Source organism: Moschus berezovskii, chromosome 9 (assembly GCF_049115385.1).
Source record: "Moschus berezovskii isolate FMDL1 chromosome 9, NW_MosBer_1.0, whole genome shotgun sequence".
NCBI classification, from domain to species: Eukaryota; Metazoa; Chordata; class Mammalia; order Artiodactyla; family Moschidae; genus Moschus; species Moschus berezovskii.
Window position 1 is genome coordinate 44,633,420 of NC_142468.1, and position 22,934 is coordinate 44,656,353.

Here is a 22,934-nt window from a genome sequence, read left to right on the forward strand (position 1 = left end):
CAGTGGGGAAGATGGAGGTGGTAGAATGTTTTGGTCCACACTGCGTTGTGCTTGCTGAGATCTGCTTGTGGAAGTGCTGATCCTTTTCTGACCAGCACAAGGAGGACCCCTCCTTGTGAGGCTGGTGGCTCAGAACCTGCTCAGCTCTGCTGTGCCCCCACCATGCTGTGACACATGGAGAGGGGAGAACCTGCAGTCGTCTGTGACTGGGGATCCCACCTTCTTTCCCTGCTGTCTCAGATGAAGAGGAGACAGTTCTACCTATTCCTTTGGCAGGGTTGTGCTCTCTGGGTAGGTCCATCTACTTAGCGAAAAAGAACCTGCTTCTAGAAACCACCTGTCATATTAGAATGTGGTGCTTAATCAGACGAGTACACCAAGGCAGTCATGGAGGGCAATATATGAAAATTTGGCTAGTGCTGGGCTGCTTGCTTCCTAGTTGGCAGATGGGCAGGAAGGAACCTGTCACCTGCAGCTTCCATTGTGCTGTGCTTAGTCGCTCAGTCATGTCCAACTCTTTGCGACCCCATGGACTGTAGCCCACCAAGCTCCTCTGTCCATAGGATTCTCCAGGCACGAATACTGGAGTGGGTTGCCATGCCCTCCTCCAGGGGAACTTCCTGACCCAGGGATCGAACCCAGGTCTCCTGCATTGCAGGTGGATTCTTTACTGACTGAGCCTCCAGGGAAGCCCTTCCACTGGCACTGCCTAAATGACCAATGGCCTCCCCAGCCCAAATGTGCACAGGACATCACTGTTTGGAACTATGAAGAGGGGCTGAGCCACGTTTGTCAAACGGGAAGACAGGGGCTGACTTACCTATTCCCTATTACCCACTAGACATCTTTCCTATGAACTAATTTTGAGTGCTGGTGGCTGAAGAACTTAACCAGATGCTTTATACTGATGTTGACATGGGAGCCAGTTGGGGTTGAATGGCCACAGTAGGTTCAGCTGCCATCTTTTCACACTCGCCCACAAACCATCTCTTTATGCTCCTGCCAGAGAGAGGCCATGGGGTGGGCATGAATCATGGGACTTGAGCTAATGTAGTATTTTTGCATTATTATCAGATACCAGAGAAGCATAACAGGACCGAGGTGATGCTGGATGGGCAAGTCTCTTAAGGTGATGTCCTCCAGACAACATTATAAGGTATTAAATACTTTGTGTGAAAGTGAGGATTTAAGACACACGGGGAAGGAGGTCACAATGTCCATAACTAGCTCCCCACTGAGCAGGGGCACAGTTCTCAGCCTATACCTGCTCCCCCAGGGGCTACTTTCCCTTAGGGTCTGAGTGCAAAGCTCTTACTCTTTATTTTCTTCCTCCTTTCAATCCCATCATTCTTAACACCATATCAAACTCCAAGGAATCTGATTTTTGAATCACAACTCAAAAACCTCTTGTTTGAAGGATAATTCCAATTTATTAACAAACCAGAATAAACAGCACAAAATGACTGTGAAAGACCAAGAAAGACAGACAGGGGTTCGTTCAGCCCAACTCTCCTGTGCATGCTGGGATAAACCTTCCCTGTGCCTCTTTGATGTGCCCCTTAGATGGGGAAGGCCCGTCCTGCAGGAGCAGGGTGAGCACAGTTCTTCTCTGCTTCTGCCTCGTGGGTGGGAAATTCTCTCTCTCCTCCCCCACCCCCCCAGAAAGTTCCCCTCTGCAGGACCATAAACCTGCAAATCTAAGACTTGAAAAACATTTTTCCACTTTGCTGCTATACTTTTTCACACCTTTGGATTCATTTTTATAAATGAAATTGTGTATTTGAAACAGCACATCTTGACACAGATTGCAAACCCAGCCCATTAGAAACTATTGTTCTTTTCTCCACTGCCTGATAGTCTAGATCCAGGTTGATCCCCACAACATGCCAAAGAGAAACTAGTAAGACCTCATATTAGAGTTATTAAAAGCATGAACATAGTTTCACTTGATCCTCACAGCAACCCCGGGAGGTATGCAGGTAGGCACAATGGTTCCAGGATCCAGAGAACAAAGTCATAACTGATGGATTTGGGAACCAAATCTATGTACTCTGACCCCTGGTCCAGGGCTCCTTCCACTCCACAAGGTGAACTGGGCCCAACCTGGTGAGCAGGGCAGCTTTTCTGCTCAGGAGAGATAACATGTCCTTTGGGCTTGCAAACAAAGGAGATTTTAAGTACATACCTCAGCAGATAGCTCAGAGGATAAACACACCTGAGCTCAATCTAGCATCAACATCAGAGGGATGAACAAAACAGACATAGACATCTTTGACAAGGGTTTTTTCTTGTTTCCTGATTCTCATGTGGAACACGGTGGGTGCTGTAACATGAATGCAGAGAAGTCCAGGAGGAGGGAAGGCATTCAAAGGACTTTTTCATCTATCAGTTTGTTGATTCCCTCACAGATCTTCTTGAGGTTGGGCCTACAGTCTCCATCAAGGCTATAAAGGGTGGAGAGGAACTCCACATCGGCAAAGTGGTTGAAGACATGATTGATGCGCCCGTGGGTCCTGGGTGTCAGGTGTCGCTGCACCAGTTCATGCACCAGGTCCTTGCACTCGTGTAGGAGCTTGGAGAGCACGTTCCGATCGAAGGTGTACTCCACCTCATAGAAGCTGACGATGGTCATGGCGGTCTGGTTCAGCTTCTTCCTAAACTTCTCCACTATAATAACTTCCTCTGGGCTGAACTGGTTGTTCCGGTAGAGGATCCCGATTTTGATTGCCACCTTGATTAAGTCTTTCATGATCTTGTGGGCTTCCTTCTTGTTATGTATATGCTCTTTGGTGACTTTGTAGAGCTCATCAAAGATCTCGCTGCTGGTATCATCAATCAGCATGTTGGCCACAGTTTTGCTGGCTATTTTGCTCAGAATCTTCTTCTGGGCTTGAAGGGCAAGGTTCTTTGAACTAAAAACATCAGGACCTATGGTAAGAAAAGAAATAAAAGTTATATAAATAGGAGAACCTTTGATTAGGTTTCTACAAGTGAAATATACTAACTTGAACTTACGTTCTGAGGGCAAAAATTCATGCCTTCATAACCCATGACTATTTTATGAAACCCCACCCTAGCCTGGTTACTCCACTGTCCTTGCCACATGATATGCCTGTTTACCTTCTTGAACCTTTTAAATTGTCCTTTTTCCTTTCTGGACATGGTCTTCGCGTGTCCAGGCCAGATCTCATCCTTTTGACCTACTTCATGCAGAAAGCCTCCTTGAATCTATTTGCTCATGGAGAACTCTCTACAATAATTATTGTAATGGAAACCATTCAGTTTTGCAAATTTACAGGAGGAAATTACTGCTTAATGATAAGAATGTAGCACCAGTGCCAACCCCATTCCTAGGACAGACCTGGGTGGTTAATCATGGGAGTGTTTTTTGACTTAGTCTTAGAATCCATATTCATTGAGTCTAAGATGTATTTTTTTCACATTTGATATCTTGGAAATAGTGATCTGTCTTATAGTCACTGTTGCCAGATGGTAGTTATGCTGTGGTTGCATTACCTGTGTGTGCATCAATTTACACAATAGGAGACAGAGATTTGAAATAAAAGTCATGAGTACTCTTGAAAGAAATGTTGCCTCACCAATGCTCTTGATGACAAAGAACTACACTGTGTGGGAAACACAGACATCAATGCTCCGAGCAAAGATGCTTCAGCCAAGTAGTACCCTGAATGTGAGGAAACGTAGAAAAACCAAACCCAGTTTATTTCCCATACTTTCCACTCTATGAATGAATGAGAACAATATATGTGAAAGGAAATAACACTATGTATAAGTAAGTCTAAAAAGAATCTTCTAATAAATTGGACACAAAACTCTAAGCAGTAAGAAAGCAATAATTTGTAATTTAATTGGAAACATTTTCTTCTTTCTTAAAAGCATATAAAATGGCCTCTTATAATTGATGGGTTCTTAGATTGGATGGAATACTCCATGAAGTTACCAGTTAGCTGAAACTGGTATATGAAATGAAACCCACTGGCCATCTTCATTCAACAGTATGTATGTGTATCAGTCTTATCTTCCCAAGGAGAGTCAAGTTGCCTGAGGACAGAGACAGCATCTCCCACAGCGCCTAGCTCAGTTCTGGGCACAGGGAGGGAATGGCATTTGTTAAGTTAACTGCTAGAGAAGTTCTGCAGAATAAATTTCCCTTTGAGAACTGAGGGCCCTCAAGGATCCCAAGAGTTCTTTTCCAGCACTCTGTGGCTACATGGAAGTGACAGGCAGCATGGACAGACAGATGGCCACACACACCAGCTTTTGCAGTCCTCTCTGGCCCCTCCCCATCTCAATCCCACCCCCTCTGCTGACCCTGGATTCATCCCCCCAATGGAATGCCATTAATCCCTGGGTGCATAAGTCTCATAAACATGGACTCAGTAAATACCTCAAACACAATTCAGACACAGGCCCCAGCTCTTCCTCCACCTGTATGCCCCCTCATGGATTGGCTCCTTCCCTCCCAGCTCAGCCCTGGGTTTTCCCAGGACAGCTACTCCTGCTCACGGACCTCTTCCAGCTGTCAGCCCCAGGGGCATGGCCTGGAGTGGGGTCACTAAAGTGGGATCAGTAGAACTAAAGAAGCAGGCATCATGGTCTCCCATGGCCCCAGGAGGCTCTCCTGAATGTCTGAAAACATAGATTCTTCAAGTAACTTTAGAGCAAGTGAACTTGACACAGCCAGGATTTTCCCTTCAGCCTCAGTGTGAAGGGAAGAAACATCAATTTTTGACTTTTCCTTACTGTGAGAGTAATGCCCTTCCAGAGCTGGAGACAAATAATATTCCTGCCCAGTCCGATCATCTACCATGGTCATCAGACCTTTGTGTAGATAACCTTTGTTCCCAAAACATCACATTCCTCCTCCTCATACAAATATTTACCAGCATTAAGGATATTTAAAAGATTATGCTGCATGCTTTTAAGTCAATTCCACAGGAGAAACTTAAAGACTTTTAAGCTTTGGCTCTGTCACCAAAATAAGTGTATGCCTCCTTAGGTGGTTATTCTGTTGGGAAACAATGGAATCCAGATGGATCTGTTCTGGAATATCAAAAAGTGAGTCATTTCTTTGTAGACACAGTTCCCCCAAATTGAGAAGATATTTGAAGAAGCACTCTAGAAATGCAGCACAGAAGCAACTGACCAACTAACTATATGTCTGCTGGAATACAAGCTCTATGGGAGCAGGGTTTTGTGTCTAAGCCCCACTGGACTCAGTGGGCCCACTGGACCCAGGTGGCCCTTGGCAGCTATTGTTGAATGAGGGAACACTGGCTCTGAGCCAGGCACTTCATGGCTTTATCCCCGAGAGCTGCGGGAAGCTGATGTTTTTACCAAGGCTTTCTTGCTAGCCAGATTCCAAACCCTGTTTTTTTACCACTAGCGTTCCTAATAGTTTTTCCCAGAGCAAGGGTCATCACACCTTTTGCTCTTATATCCCCATAAGAATTTTGAAAAGCGAGTACCTCCTTGCATATTTTTTAACTTGATAGCAAGTATTTTTGACCTTATGGTTAAACAGTTATAATTTCAAAATCGATTACATGTCTAGATATTTTAAATATTGATACTTTAAAATCAATGTGTTATGCTTTTAAAAGTATCCAGTGTACACAACACATACCACACACCACAGTGATATAACATCCATTATTTTCCATTTGAAAATGATAGGAGCAAACTCTCCCTTAAAAATGAGAGCTGCTACATTGTTCTTTTTTCTACTTAAAATTGTATGACATCTAGAGAACTTTAACTTAATATCTGTTTTTATGCTTGAAAATGTTTTATTCAATCAAGCCATGGTAATTCTCTATAACCAAAGGATACATAAAAACTGAAATTTAAATTAAAAGATAATTCTAGTGATCAAAATCTCCAATCCTTAAAAAAATTCCTTAAGAAATTATCATTCTAATTATTTTGGGTAGAAGTATTAAACTGTTATAAATATTAAACATAAAAAGTAGTTTTATTGGACATGTACCTCCAAGTGAAATTAGTAGGGGCAAGTCATCACTTTGTTTGACCAGGTTTTGCACCTGAGTGAAATGTATTGATATTTGTTCCAATAAGATTCTTTATGGGTGGGAACTCCATGACTGAACCAGTGGAAAGAAAGAACGTTCACTGTGCTTTGACCTCAGACTGTTGTTCTGATAGTTGAATTTAGAAGAGTATTGAAGTGAGAAAGAGGAGTTGGACTTAGATATCAATTCCCTCAAAACTCTTCTCATCTGCTCATCGCATGGAAAGTTTCTGGACTCTGCATGGTGCACACACCAATTTGAATCCTGCTCTTTTGTAAGAGCAGTGTTGTTCTATGAGATGTTAACTGCTGTTCTTTTCAGAGGAATAAAGAGTTTCTTTTTTTTTTTTTAAGGTTTTACTCCTTAATTATAAAATATTGGTTAAGTTTCCTGTGTTGTACAATATATCCTTGTAGCTTATTTTATACATAATAGTCTATACCTGTTAATCCCCCACCCCTATTTTGTCCCTCCTCCTTCCCTCTCCCGAGGAAGCAGGTTACTATGGTAACCGATTGTTCTCTGTATCTGGGAGTCTGCTTCTTTTTTGTTATATTCACTAGTTTGTTGTATTTTTTAGATTCCATGTATAATGGGTATCATACAGTATTTGTCTTTCTCTGACTTATTTTACTTAGAATAATACTTCCTGAATAAAGAATTTCTTGATCAAAAAGGTTTGGAAAACACTAGGTTAAGCAATATTAAACAGATTTCTTTCCTATGAGACTTTAAAAATATTTAATACATTAAGGTGTTTTATCAGCTGTCAGAGAGGGGTGGGTATAATTGGTAGAATAGTAACCCCCCAAAGTGTCCGCATCCTAGTCTTGGAATCTGTGCATGTACTACCTTACCTGGTAAAATAGACTTCATAGATATGACTAAGTTAAGAATTTGGAGATGGAGAAATGACCTTGGATTAGCCAGTAAGCCTGATGCAATTACAAGACTCTATAAATGAAAGCGGGAGAGAGTCAGAAAAAAGACTTGATGATGGGCGCAGAGGATCAAAGGGATGTAAAGTCTGACTTCAAAGATGGGAGAGAGAACTGCCTCAGTCAAGGAACACAGGCAGCCTCTAGAAGTTGAAATGGGCAAGGGAACAGATTACCCCCTAGAGAAAAAATGAAGCCCTGCTGACACATTGGTTTTCAGATCTGTAAAACTCATTCAGGATGTCTGATCTCCAAAGCTGTGTGACGATAAATTTATATAATCTTAAATCACTGAGTTTGTGGTAATTTGTTATAGCAGCTGTAGGAAACTAATTCAGGTAAGAAGAGTGTGGAAATGTTCTTATTGTTTAGTCACTAAGTTCTATCATTCTTTTGACCCCATGGACTCATTAGGCTCCTCTGTCCATTGGACTTTCCAGGCAAGAATACTGGAGTGGGTTGCCATTTCCTTCTCTAGGTCATCTTCCCAACCCAGTGATTGAACCCATGTCTCCTGCTTGGCAGGTGGATTCTTTATCACTTTAGCCACTAAGGAAGCCCAGAGTGTGGTAAAGCATTTCCCAGTTTTATCTAGTTACCAAACTCTGTTTTTTGAGTACAGTGACCAACTGCCCTGAGTTGCCAGGACTGAGGGGTTTCCTGTATGGTGGACTTTTGGTGCTAAAATTTGAAAAGTCCAGGCAAATTGGGACAAGTTGGTTACCCTCTTCCTAAGCCACTAATGATACATAGATCATTGACCTAAAAAAATGAAGAACAATGTTGAAGTTGCTATCATCTCAGCAGGGTAAGATGCTTACTCTTGTTACCACACATACCACACTTCTCTACTTGCTTTTTAATTCTAGAGTCAACCTTAACCTTTTTTGGTCTCTTTTGGGTCAAGGTTTCTTTTGTCCCTTGGTTTCTCTGCAATTACTGAGCATTTACTCTTTGTTCAACTCTGTAGAAGTGCCGTGGGGGATGTCCTCCCCTCTTTCCCCAATATTTAATTGGGTCCAACTCTGAATATGGTCCTGCAGGGAGGCAAGGTAGAGACAAATGAAACAAAATACTTTAACACGTGAAACAGCCCAAATTGGCATGAGTGAGAACAGCTGGTGGAAGCTCTGGGCTCTGAAGGTGGACTTGAATGTGAATAGGTGGGGATGGCTACAATATCAGGAGGTGGTTTCTAAAGTCACTGAAGCAGGCCAGCAATTTCCCCCAAATCACAAAGGCCTTGGGTGGTTTCCCACATATGTTCTCAGCCGTTTCTCTTGTAAAAGAACGTGTTATTTACCTACAGAGGGACTTGTGGTACAAGCTTCTATGCTGAGCCCTCAGGAGGTTCACAGGTATTGAATCTCTGAAGCCTAACAATCAAGAGGTTAGAGCAGAGGGATTACGGATCATTGAATAATAAGAGAAGCTTTAAGAAAAAACCAGCAACCAAGCAGATTCCCACACCCCACTCCAAACTGTCAGTAGTAAAATCTTTAGAAGGAGGGCCAGCAATCACAAGCTCCCTAACATTTAGCATGATTCGACCTACTGAAGGTAGGACCCACCAATCACGGCATGCCCCAACATGTATCTTACAGAACACTGGTCCTGTCAGAAGTTGAGGGGAGAAGGTTCTGTGGTCAGCTAAATGAGTTTGTAGATGACTATATATTGTGGCTGGCTTTTGATGTTGTGCCACCCCAGACAGCTTATTAAAGGCTCTGAAAAGTCCTATAGTAAAGATACCTCTGTAGTTTGATTATTTGATGAAATAGCATCAAGACACCAATCTGGTCAACTCTATCAACTCCCAGGAGGAGGGCTGGAGAGCCAATACTCTTTCCAACAGGCACATGATTCAAGGGAGAGTGTGTGCACCAAGGGAGGGCTCGGGGGTCGGGGGCAGACTTTTTTTTTCCGATTTATTTTTAATTGGAGGATAATTGCTTTGGGACAGACTTTTTGCCTGTGGAAATCCTGGATTTGTTTCCTTCCATCCATCCTTCTCTCTCCGTCTTTTGCAGAGGGACCATGTTGGCGACTCACCAGGGAGAAGCATTGCAGACTGAGAGGAAGAGTGTGAACTCTGGAAGCCAAGGTCAGGAGTGCCCTGGGAATACCTGGGAAAACAGGTCAAACTAGTGTGCATGTGTTTGTTTGGGGGAAACACCAAGAAGATCTAGGCTATGTCATGGCAAAAATTATTCTCTTTTTCCTGCATACAAGCCTTATAAAGGCTCTTTTAGCCAGTGATAATTCTCTTAATCACGTTTAAACAACAGTACCCATTCCCCAGCCATGAAAAGTAATGGATTGTTCACAGTACCTGAAAATCTCTGAGAATGGAAATAGAAAGGTGATTATGCAGCTTCTGTGACTAGCACAAGGAGATGAGGCTGATAAAGCTGCAAAGTCCATCCTTGTAGAAAAAACAGGAGCTTCCTTAAACCAAGATTGATAAAGGAGCTCAAATAAAAAGATTATGAAGTCAGTGCTCTGAGAATAAGCACCCTTGGAATATTACAAGGAAAGGAGAAATACCAGAACTCTGTTGGGAGAATGGCGTGGCAATGGGAGTGAACTAGTTTGAAGAGAGAATGCAAAAGGTAATTTGAGTGGACCCTTTACTGCATGGAAAAGTGTTGGGGCCAGTCTGAGCTGATGCTTCTATAAATGATGTTTAGCTGTAGCACAAGTGATGTTTCCACATTTCTAGAAACACTAAGCTCTCCTGGATGGTGAAATGCCAAGCTGGTGGTGATAAACAGTAGGAAGGGTAAGTGGGCAGAAAAGAGGCAGATGAGCTTCAGCATGGTAAGAGCAAGGTGATACATTCTGGGAAAAATAAATGATGGTTATGAAAGATGACAGGCTCTCAGCTGTCAGCTACAGCCCAGAGAAGAGCTCTTGAGCATCAACCCAGGATGTGCTGTGGCAGAGAGGGGCTGGGGGACAGACTCGGCTCTTTTCTTCTTACTCTCAGGACTTGGTAACTTCTCTACTTCTGATTAAAGAGTGTGTGTAAAACATGTATGGCTGTATGGTTAGCTGTGTCAAAATTATAAAATAATCTGTAATACCCAGCGCTCACACGATCTCACTTCACTTCCGTAAATAGCTTAGGAAAATGGCAAGGAAGACAGTAGGCTAAAAATTGTTAAGTAGAAGTTAGGGGTACCATGAGAAAAACAATCTGTGGTGCTTAATAAGCACCATCTGTCAAAGTAGGAGGCCCAGAGTCCAAGGAAGGGGGGAGGGGAGTCCCCAGGGCATGAGGAGGGGGTAAGGCCTGGGCAGAGGGTGATTTGTGGTTGTCCAGGTTTCTGGCGCTCAGTCACTTACACTTCATTGGGTTTTTGTTTTGTTTTGTTTGCTTTATTTGAGTGTAGTTGATTTATAATGTTGTTAGTTTCAGGTGTACAGCAAAGTGAATCAGTTATCCACATACATATGGCCAATCTTTTTTTAGATTCTTTTCTCATATAGGTCATTACAGAGTACTGAGTAGAATTCCTTGTGCTTTACAGTAGGTCCTTATTAGTTATCTATTTTATATATAATAGTGTGTATATGTCAATCCCCATCTCCCAGTTTAGCTGTTGGAAATATGAGCAAGTCTCCTCGAGACGGAGCAGCCCCACAAACTGCTCTGAATGTGACCTTTCACGATGAGCACCCATCTTCTGCTCACCCGCACAGGCACCCAGAAAAGTTGATTACACTAGTCATGTTCTCCTGCCTTGAGGACAGAGCCCCTGGGCTCACCTCTGCGTGCATGCATGCTCAGTAGCTCAGTCATGTCCAACTCTTTGCTACCCCATGGACTATGGCCCACCAGGCACCTCTGTCCATGGGATTTTCCAGGCAAGAATACGGAACAGGTTGCCATTTCCCCCTCCAGGGGATCTTCCTGACCCAGGGATCAAACCCGCATCTCCTGCATCTCCTTTACTGGCAGGCAGATTCTTTACCACTTGAGCCACCTGGGAGGCCCATGAGAAGACCCAAGGTCTCCAAATTTCCACCACCTGCAGTAAGAAGCAAGCAGCTTGTGGGTCCCATGGGTGGGTCACCATGGCTTGGAAGGGCAGCAGCCTCCACCAGGCACCATGAAGGGGTGTGAAAAATGAGAACATTAGAATTTTATTTCTGTTTCCTTGTTTTCTAATGAGATAGATTAAGCCTTACTAATATTTAACATTCAGGCTGACCCTGGGACCCACAGGTGTGTGGCAGTCTAAGAAAAGAGGAGAAGATCCCCCTAATCCCCAGGGGGTGGGGAAGTATTTAGTGTGTATCTCTCATTTCTTTGTTCCATTTCAGCAGTTTTGGCTTACTTTGGCATATGTTTATGTGTGTTTGGTTAAATAGACTTACTGCTTATATTATTTAGTTCTGACTAAACTAACCATTCAGAGAAGGCAATGACACCCCACTCCAGTACTCTTGCCTGGAAAATTCCATGGACGGAGGAGCCTGGTAGGCTGCAGTCCATGAGGTCGCTAAGAGTCGGACACGACTGAGCGACTTCACTTTCACTTTTCACTTTCATGCATTGGAGAAGGAAATGGCAACCCACTCCAGTGTTCTTGCCTGGAGAATCCCAGGGACGGGGGAGCCTGGTGGGCTTTCGTCTATGGGGTCGCACAGAGTCGGACACGACTGAAGTGAATTAGCAGAAGCAGCAGCAAGCTAACCATTATGAAATGGACCAATGATTTCAAAAGATTCTTGCAAGAAACAAAACTGAGGCCTGAAGACAATACACCAGTCATACCATCACAAGTGAGTAGCAACAACATGACAGAGCTGATGATCATCTTCCTCATCACAAGAGGTTTTCCGCAGCCAAATTATAAGGTAAAAGTAATGAGCAAATCAGATCAGACAAGAAATGAGTTATAAAAATTTCAACAATTCTAGTAAGAGTATTTGAAGTATGGATTTCATATACTTGTACTTGCCTCAAGATATCCCCCAAGGCAGTAGGAAGCCATGGCAATTTGCAAGACACTGAGTGCTGAGTGCTAAGTCGCTTCAGTTGTGTCCGACTCTGTGCAACCTTATGGACTGTAGCCCGCCAGGCTCCTCTGTCCATGGGGATTCTCCAGGCAAGAATACTGGAGTGGGTTGCCATGTCCTCCTCCAGGGGATCTTCCCGACCCAGAGATCAAACCTGCGTCTCTTACATCTCCTCTCCTACCTTTTATCAGGCAGGTTCTTTACCACCAGCGCCACCTGGGAAGCCCAGCAAGACAGACACATTGTGATTTTGATCTTAGCTTGTACTGTGGGTGAGGGTAAGAGGCAATAAAGAACAGCCTGGGTGACTTTGGGGGAGATGGATGAGTCAGGGGTGAGGCTGAGTGCTTCTTCTAGCTTGGGAGACGTGGGGTGGGGGACATTAAGGCACCACCAACTCAAACAGGCATCTGGGAGAGCGTGTGTGGGGAGGAAGACGTCAGGCCTGAGCATGCTGAGTTCTAGGGGTTCCGGGGGGTACCTGGGAGGAGATGGTCACACGAGCCTGTACAGTCGACATCTCCAGCTTGACATGTTCTACCCTGAGCTTCCCATTTCTCCATTCAGACCCAGTCCCCATCCATCAAGCAGCTGACAGTGAAAAGACCTAGCTTCTTTAAATAATTAGCCAATTAAAGATCCTGGGGGATAAATAGGTTCTTCCTTTAAAATGCAAATTCCTCGTTAAAATGTAGTCTCTATTCAGTGCTTACTGGGGATCACATCAGAGCCGCATTGTAGCCCTCCTAGGGCTTCTCTCCTATTTCATGGTCCACCTCCCCACCAAGAAAACGGATTATTTTAAAATGAGGGTAGGAAGTGACAGGTAGGTTTGGGTACAAAGGATTGAGGTGGAGGGTGGAAGGAGGAAGGATTGATTTGTCAGAGACAACCAAATGCAGAGGAGAGGGTGTCACAATAGCCCGTCTTAACCCACACAGAGTCTCTGCCTCTAGCTTGGGCTTGAAAGAAAGTGAAGTGTTATTTGCTCAATCGTGTCACACTCTTTGAGACCTCATGGACTGTAGCCTGCCAGGCTTCTCTGTCCATAGAATTCTCCAGGCAGGAATACTGGTTTGGGTAGCCATTCCCCTCTCTAGGGGATCTTCCCAACCCAGGGATCAAACCTGGGTCTCCTGCATTACAGGCAAATTCTTTAACATCTGAGCCACCAGGGAAGGGATGCCCTTAAAATCTTGCCCTTGGCTAAGGCCTGGGAACAGCCACAGACTTTCGCTTTGCCCTGGGTGGCTGCTCAGTCCTAGAGATTCATTCATCTAGCAATCAGGAATGAGGATTTGAGTGTTTTGGGGGAACCAGACATGATGAAATTTCCTAGCTATATTGGATGTTTTAGGGTGCTGAGAAAGAATATATGAGAGCAATGGTAAACAAAAGAAGGTGGCTTCATGGGAAAGCAGATTCAGACTGTTGCAATACCTTACACTGAATAAGTACACTTAAAAGGCAGCATTTAATGACCTTCAAGATGAAGACTTTTTCATTTACAAAAAAAGAAAAAAAATCCCTGGGCCTTGAAATAACGTCATTTCAGGTGAAAAAATCTGGCAGGGTCAGCTGTAAGCTCTTCCAGCTCATTATCTCACTTTCTTAGACGCCCCCGATCCACCCACCCATCAGCACTGAGGAATTAGCAACTCAATTAATAATCATGTCAGAGATAATGTTAACTACAAGCAGAGACTATGTACCCCAGGTAGGATATACTATGTATTTGATCCTCACAAAAGGGCTGCAAAAGGAAGACTGTGAGTCCTATTTTATAGATGAGGAAACTGAGGAAGAGCAGATGTAGGTAATTCATTTAAAACTATGAGACTAGTATGTAAGACAGCTGAAGTTGAGTCAAATCAACTCTAGACAAAGCCTGCAATCTTTGCCTCCCTGCATCTGCTTTTAGAAAATTGTCCCTGGTTCCCTAATGACTGTGATTTCTCACTTATTTGAGAAATTAAATAGGTCTCAATTAAAATCATCATCTAGCACTGAGATTTACATTTCATCATTTTTTAAAAATATTATCCAAAAAAAGCCAGTCTTATGATGTGACAGAACAATACTACCTAGTCATCAAAACTTGAAGGTAGATGTAGCTTTCATTTTGAGAGGGCATTCTATATATTTGAACAGAGTTGCATACTGGCTTTGTTTTTCATATTGATTTTATATCTAGCTCTGAAAAGTGAATGAGTGACAATTTTACTTAACAGAACTAACTGAAGCAGATACTTGTGAAGTCACTGGGGTGGGGGGTGTGTGTGTGTGTGGTGAATCATCTCCAACTCAACAGGTTAATTTTGGAGATCTGAGATATTTTTGTCTCACTGCAGTAGAAGAGCAACCATCACTAAAAACAACACCTATGATATATGATTTCTTTAAGCAAAGCTTATTCACCCCTCCCCCAATCTCTCTGGCATCTAACAAATAACTGGTGTGTTTCCCTGAACAGCAGGTCATACTCAGGCATAATAAAATAATAAAAATAGAGTCTATGTATGTAGTGCATTATGCACAGTAACTCATCGTATCCTTGCAACAATTTAACACGCAGGCACTGATCACCACCATCATCATCATTTTACATACAAGGAAACCACTGCAAAATGAGGATCAGTAGCTATTTAAATGTACCATTTAGGAAGTGGCAGAGTTGGATTCGGGCTGCCTTAGAGTCTTGTGCTTCAACCTGCCACACTAACCTGCCACTCATGAGGTGATAAACACCAATTAAAGACTTTTTTGAATTACTGCTCACTTTAACATGGAGATTGAGCTGGTTTTCTCCTCAGAAGAATTAATTTTTTAATGGAGCATTTCATGGAGCATTTCAAATATATAGACAAAACGGAAGATAATATAACAAACTCTACTTGTATGGTCACCACACAGATGGAACAAATCTTAATATTTTGCCCTCAAAGACATAGGGAGATGAAGCCCTCTTTGTTTTCAACTTTGTTTCCCTTCTCTCTCCTCAGATCTAACTGCAGTGTCAGAAGTCCATGTGTCTTTTTCTCATCCATGTTTTTATGTTTACCTCATGAGTATGCACACATCAGCATTATACTATTCAGTGTTTTTAAACTTCAGACGAAGGTATAACATTACACAGATCCTTCTGCATTTCTTCATTCAACCTCATTCTTGCACGATTGATCTAATTAGTCATTTCATTGCTTACACGAATATATTCTATATCCATGTTTCATGTTGATGGGCATTTACATTATTTCCACTTTCTGTAAGAAGGTAAGTCGCATCTCCTTGTGCACACACACAATAGCCTCCTGGGTTCTAAACCTAGGCCAGCTCTTCCAGATCCTCCACCATAGCTGCCAATTGCTTCCAGCAAGATTGCACTAATTTTCACTCCCAGCCGCAGTGTATGAATTTCCTGTGGATCCACTTCCTCATCAACACTTCAGATAATCCACATTTAAAATTTTTGCCAATTTGTTAAGAACAAAATGGTATCTCATTTTAATATGCATTTCCCTGATTGTCACTGAGAGTCAATATATTTTGTGTATATTGGGTATTTAGGTCTTTCTCATCTGTGAATTGCTTATTCATATAGTCATTTCCCGCTTCCCCGGTGGCTCAGCTGGTAAAGTATCTGCCTGTGGTAGACCTGGGTTTGATCCCTGGCTTGGGAAGATCCCTGAAGAAGGGAATGGCTACCCACTGCAGTATTCTGGCCTGGAGAATTCCATACACTATACAGTCCACGGGGTTGCAAAGAGTCAGACACGACTGAGCAACTTTCACTTTCTTTTCATGGTCATTTCCCACCCAATTGGATTGTGTGTCTTTTTCCTGTTAATTTGTAGGAGTTTTTATGTATTATGGATTCTAAATCTCTGCTGATCACATTACTTGTGAAAATCTCCTCCCAGTCTGTAGCATTACCCTTTAATTTTGTTTATGGTGTCTTTAGTTCAGTTCAGTTCAGTTCAGTCACTCAGTCATGTCCGACTCTTTGCGACCCCATGAATCGCAGCATGCCAGGCCTCCCTGTCCATCACCAACTCCCAGAGTTCATTCAAACTCATGTCCATCGAGTCGGTGATGCCATACAGCCATCTCATCCTCTGTCGTCCCCTTCTCCTCCTGCCCCCAATCCCTCCCAGCATCAGGGTCTTTTCCAATGAGTCAACTCTTCGCATGAGGTGGCCAAAGTATTGGAGTTTCAGCTTTAGCATCAATCCTTCCAATGAACACCCAGGACTGATCTCCTTTAGGACAGCTATATAGAAATTCAAGCTTTTATTATAGTTAAATTTATCAGTCTTTCCCTTTATGGTTAGTGGTTTTTGTGAAAGTGAAGTGAAAGTGTTAGTAGCTCAGTCATCTCCAACTCTTTGTGACCCCATGGACTGTAGCCCATCAGGCTCCTCTGTCCATGGAATTCTCTAGACAAGAATACTGGAGTGGGTTGCCATTCCCTTCTCTAGGGGATCTTCCCGACCGAGGGATAGAACCTAAGTCTCCTGCATTGCAGGCAGATTCTTTACCGTCTGAGCCACCAGAGAAGTGGTTTTTATTTTGTGTTAAAAAAAAATTCTTTCCTGCCATGAGGCAATAAGTGAGTCTCATATATTTCCCAAAAGTTTTAAGGTTTTGTTTTTCACATTAAGGTCTTTAATCCATTTGGAATTTTATTTGTGGGTGCTGTAGAAGATATATTTTTCTCCTCATAATTTATTCAATTTATTGAATAGCTCATCTGCCTGATACTGATCTTCCAGGCCACCTTTTTCTTATCAAGTTCCATATTGCAGAGGTCTGAGAGTTCTACTCTCTTCTATTGATCATTTTGTCTATTTCAACACCAATACCACACTGTCTTAATTACTGTTATTCATAGTAAGTCTTGATTGGCCATAGGGAAGTTCCCCCCATTTTATTTTTCTTAAAAATTGTTTTGATTATTCTTGCCTTTATGCTTCCAAATGAATTTTAGTGTCATTTGACCAAATGAACACCTTGTATTCATCTGAGGTAAACTGATATGTTTATGATAGTAAGCTTCCCATTCATTAGCATGATATATCTCTCCATTTAATCAGAGTATCTTCTCTGTCTTTTAGTAAGGTCTTGCACCCATAAAGCTCTTGCATATCTTTCATTAGGTTTACTTCTAGGTACCATATAGTTCGGAGAAGGCAATGGCAAGCCACTCCAGTACTCTTGCCTAGAAAATCCCATGGATGGAGGAGCCTGGTAGGCTGCAGTCTGTGGGATCGCTAAGGGTCGGACACAACTGAGCGACTTCACTTTCACTTTTCACTTTCACACATTGGAGAAGGAAATGGCAACCCACTCCAGTGTTCTTGCCTGGAGAATCCCAGGGACGGGGGAGCCTGGTGGGCTTCCATCTAAGGGGTCACACAGAGTCGGACACGACTGAAGTGACTCAGCAGCAGCAGCAGCAACCATATAGTTTTGGTTGCTACTCTAAGTGTAATTTTTTTCTGCTATATTTTCTAAATGGTTATTGATAATGCATGAGAGGGAACCCAACTGATTCCTGTATTGTTGCTGTTGTTCAGTCGCTAAGTCGTGTCCCACTCTTTGTGACCTCCATGAACTGCAGCACGTCAGGCTCCTCTGTCCTTCACTATCTCTTGGAGTTGGCTCAAATTCATGTCCGTTGATCCTTGTATATTTGTCTCTAATTGAAAAACTTTGTTGAGTTCTGAGTCCTAATATATTTTATGTAGCACTGCTTGTATTTTTTAATGTGGATAGCTACATTGCCTGCACAGAATGATTGTTTTCGTCTACCTCCTATTTCATTTTCTTGCCTTATTGCCTTAGTAGGAAACTGTAGTACAATACTGAATAGTAAGGGTGGTATTTGGCATCCCTGTCTCATTTCTGACTTTAACAGGGTTGCTTCTAATATTTCCCACCACATATACTGTCTGCTGTAGATTTTTGATGGATACTGCTTATGAAGTTAAGGAACCTTCTCTTCCTAGTTTGCTAAGGCTTTGTTTAAGGTAAAAATATATATCTAATTTTATCCAACACTTTCTTTGTACCTACTGAGATGATCATATGGCTTGTCTCTCTTAATATGTGAATTTAACCAATTATTAACAGACTTTTTAATTTAAATCACCACTGCATTCCTAGGATAAGCTGCTTTACTTGGTCATGTATTTAATATACTGTAGAAATCTATTAGTAAATATCACAGTCAGCATTTTACAATTATGCTCAAAGGTGAGACTGGTCTATAACCTTCTTCTATTATAGTCCTTGTCTTATTTTGATGTCAGAGTAAACTAGCCTCATAAAATGGATGGGGTTGGTTTCTCTTTTTCTGTTTTCTGAGACTGTACATGTCAGCCAAGGGTTAGTAACCCTTTTGAAGGGTTAGTAAAATGTGTCCATAAAAGCCACTTGTGACTTCTGAAAGTAGGGATGAATGAAGAATCAATTTCTTTAATGTTTTCTGGTGTAGAAGAGCAATAATTCCCTAAAACAGCACATTCTTATAATTTTTTAATTTAACAACTACTTTAAGCTCTTGAGAGCTTAAAATCTAAAGTCTTAATCCAAGATCTTTAGAGTTTTATTACTTTCCCTAGAGCATCCACAAAGTAGGTAGTCGTTCTGAATGGTAGATCACTCTCAGGATTAGAGAGACAAACACCACCCACTGGCATAATTTTTAATACTGTTCTCCTTGTTTTGTTTTAAGAGGGGAGACTGAGGAGCTGTTTCTCAAAATATTTTCTTTCTTTAATAAGTTTATTATAAAAATTGCTGGGAGCCAGCACGCGAGATCCCACCCATGACAAGGTCATGAGGAGAAGACCTGACAAGCAAGGCAGATCAGGACTTCAGGGATTTCAAAAAGCTGCCCCGGCACTCACCTTAAAGATGATATCTGTCTTTCTGATGCATATCTTTCTGACTGCTCCTTAATTTCTGTGACACAGGCAGAAGGCCTTCCCCGATCTCTTTCCAAATAGAATCAACTTGTTTATGCCCTTGGCACTAATGCACATGACTGCTCACAACACCTTAATCATAAATAGCATAAAGAACCTGATCACACAAAAAGCCCTAATAGGCACAGAGCCCTTCAGGGGGTGAAGAAGCCCTATTAGAAAATATAAAAAATATTATTCTAGAAGTTGTTACTGAATCAACATTTGCTAGCTGTGTTTTTGCTCTTGATGTAGAAATTATTTTTAATATAGTTAGAATTTAGAAAAATAAGAGTTTAGCCCTAGTGTAGAAACAATAAGATAATGGTTAATATTAACCAGAAGTGCTAGACAGAGACTGTCTCACTGGAGCCGCAGAGTTTGTGTGTAGTGACTAGAAAGAACTGACCATTGTGTTAAATTTCTACTATGCTGCAACTTTACCTTATGAGACTGCAACTTTTCTGTTTTCTGTTTAGCTCAAGGCAAGTGGAAAAATAAGAATAGCTTACAAAAAACAGCTTTGCATTCACCTAGCTTGTAAGAAAAGGTCATAAGATGTTAATAGGCCCCAAGGCCAGAAGATAATGTATTAATATCTACCATAGAAAAGACTCATAAACAGAGAAGTATGCAGAAAACATTCCGGTTTTGTAAAGGGCAAACTGACGTAATGTTGAGCTGACTTTGTTCACTCCCCTTTAGAATTGTACTAGTTTAGGGTATATAAACACTGATGTAAAAAAATAAGATAGTCTTGATTCTGCACTCAATCAAGACTCGACTCGCTTTCTTTTCCTCGCTTTCTTCTCTTCGCCGATGCCGCTCATCCTGAGGGTACCCCTGGATTCTGCCGAGGCCGGACCCCAGTAAAAAATGATACATGATCACTGAGAACCATCGGAAAAGGCAGATAAGCTAAAGGAAGAAAGTAAGCACCCCATGATCCCATCGTGCATAATGGTTAGCGTGTATATATATCCTTCAAAACACTCTCCAGCCATATGCACTTTCATATTCACAAACATGGGAACAATGAACACTATTTTCTAATCTGCATTTTCACTCAACATTCTGAGGATATCTTTCTCTGTCAATAAATAGATTATTATATTTTTTGATGATATAATTTCCCCCTGCTCTGATTTTCCCATTTCCTCTCCCAATTCTCTCTTGATAGACTTTAATTTGTTCACAGTTTTTGCTACAAAGGGCCTGGAGACAGTAACAAATAACCCAGCTCTAGGGAGCACAAAGAGGGGAAGGGTGTCCAAAGGTGTCTCTTGGCAAATGGCAGTATTCCCTCCTAATGCTCCTTCCTGAGCCAGGATATGGCAGGTGACAACCAGAGGTAGCCCCACAAGCAGACTCCTTGGCTCCACTTACCCCCATTCCAGCCCTCCCACTGGAGGCCTGCTTGTCCGTGTCAGTCAGCAGTCATACTGAAGTCAGAAGCCACAGGGTGGCTTCACTAGGATGGCTGTGCCCTAACCCAGCTGGCTGAAGAAAGCTAGGTAGATGAGAGCCAAATAGCACCAGCAACACAGCTGGCTCTCCATGAGGGTGGAGCCCTGGGCCCCACATGCCCACAGGTGAATCCAATGGACCCCTGTCTGGGGGGAAGGGGCAGAGCCACAGCTTGTCTGTTCCAGCTGAAGGCCTCCTCCCACCCAGGGATGGTGGCCCTCACACCTGAGTCCAGCCCACCTACAGTCCTTTCCCTGTGCTGCTGTGCTGTGACTGGCGCAGGGCGCTAACAGGACTGATGCTCAGGAGGGTGTGAACCTCACACCTAGGGCAGTGTCCATCAAGCAGAAGTAGTCCAATAAATGTTATGTGAAAGTCTGGATGAATGATTTAACCTGTTCTTTTCTCACACTTGGAGGCCTAGATTCTATCTGTTCAAGATACATTCTGGAATAAGGTATGTATTCACAAAGTGCAGACTGAATTGATCTCACTAAAAAAAAAATGTACTGAATTCAGCTGAGGGACTGAGTTCCATCCCTTGCCTGTCACACAGAGCTGTCTGCTTGGCCCAGTCAGGCTCTGTCTGTGCCCTACAAGCAGCAGCAGCACCTGGGGGCCAAGATGTGTCACCCCATCATATCCTCAGCGCTCAATTCCAGCAGGAACCCTCTCTCCATGGCAGCAGCATCCACACCTCCTGCCACCCCTGAACCTCCCCCCATTCACGGCCCTTCACACTCACAGGCTATTTTAACTCAGGAGCTGTTGGGGATCAGAATAGCACAGGCCATGTCTGTCTCTCCAGGTGATCTCTTTCTCTGTTGGCAGCTCCCAAACTGTTCACCAAGGCAGGCGTTCAAACACTCGGGCTCAGGCCACCAGACTGCTAACAAGGATGCCAGTAGGATGCCACATTCAGAGCCATGGGAGGATGCCAACTTGGTAATATGTGAAATTAGTAAACAGACCGATGCAATAAAAACGTCAGTCTTTGGAATTCTCCAATTTTTGGATAGCTATAAAGCCTAAAAAGATTTTTTTTTTAAAGCAGGCAATAAAATGAAACAAACTCTTATCTATATTGGAAAAATAAACAAAATATGGGCTGAGACAGTGGGTATTTAAGCCCAAAGCTCTGATGCTCTTGGAAGGTGCTATAATGAGATTAATACAGTAATATGTTAACCCTCAGTTTAAAAAAGATGAACAATTTGCTGTACTTGGGAGGTTGAAACACACGAGGGTGAAGAAACAGAAGGTACTCCTGGATGGGAGATGATTTGGCAGCCAGTGTTATGCCTTGCTTAATGTTCTACTTAATTTTTTTTTTTTTTTAGTGAAATTAGAATTTTGTACAATGACGTTTTTGGATTTCAGTCAATATGAACAGGAAAGGGGTATATGTAATATGACTTATAGTACCCCCTAACAGTATTCTAGATTAATTGTTTTTTTTAATAATAACCTCATGAGAATCAGAAACTGAGTTTTTAAGTCCATTAAAAAACCCCACTGGGCATTCTTGAGATAGAGCTCCTGCTGGTGGGAGAGACTCTCAGCTTTCCTTCTTTCACACTTGTTTCCCTCCAGCCTCCAAGCTCTCTCTCAGCTCTGCACTACCAGTGGTTTCCACAGTGGAATGCCTCCTGCTTTTCTGTCCTTCTGAAAACTTGGGGCATGGACCTTGGAGCCTCCAGCTTTCCTTTCCTGTGGCTTTCCTCCAAAATTACACCTTCCCTCTTCCCCCCTCCCTCCTCCAGGCCCAGGGCCCTTGACTTCTCTGTCAGACATCAGCCTGTGCTTGCCACAGAGCGGCGGTCAGCAGGCTCTCCCCCAGGCTTCTCCTGGTGCTGACCTCAGCGCCCACAGACCAAGCCTCAGACAGCCAGCGCCGGTGGGCTGCCCTGTGCTACGCAGCTGCACACGGGAGCTGTGTCCCACACGCCAGGCCCCGTTCCTCTCACCAGGCCCACAGCCCTGTCATCCCACCTCTCTGCCCCCAAGAGAGATTGGCTCATCTTTTCTGTGGTTTCCCCCATGGCTCAGTGCATCTTCTCCCCAGATCCAAGCATCCCTTGCTGTCCTCCTTCCCTTCTCCTCTGAGCCCTCCTTCTCTCCAGAACAAACTCAGTTCTTGGGGCCTGTTCAGGGACCTTCCTTTTGGCGTCACGTGTTCATTCACTGCAGGTTCCAGGAGAGGGGGACTGGGACTGCTGTGTCCGCCATGGTGTCCCTGGCACATAGAAGGAGCTCGGTGATAGATTTAAGCCTCAAACCCCAACACTGACTGGTCAGCACAGGAAGTGATGTCATGGGGAAGAGGGTGAGTCCGGGGCCCCAGGAAGAGGCCTGAGGAGGGTCAGCTGGGAGAGGACAGAGGAGCTGCGGTCCTGTCCTACCCTGGCTTTCACCCCAGACTCAATGGCATCAGCTCTCATGAGGTCACCTTCTAGTTATCCTGGGGAGTGACTGGATAT

The 22,934-nt window shown here is 43.2% G+C and overlaps 1 protein-coding gene across 1 annotated transcript in view; it reads right to left on the bottom strand.

The window, feature by feature from the left end:
- Window positions 1-1,413: 1,413 nt before the first annotated feature.
- TIPE3 (TNF alpha induced protein 8 like 3) overlaps window positions 1,414-22,934 on the bottom strand; it is a 41,041-nt gene continuing 19,520 nt past the window's right edge. The window contains exon 2 of the mRNA XM_055436887.2: window positions 1,414-2,928. Coding sequence (XP_055292862.1) covers window positions 2,366-2,928 — 563 coding nt within the window. The 3' untranslated portion in view covers window positions 1,414-2,365. The remainder of the gene's footprint in view (window positions 2,929-22,934) is intronic.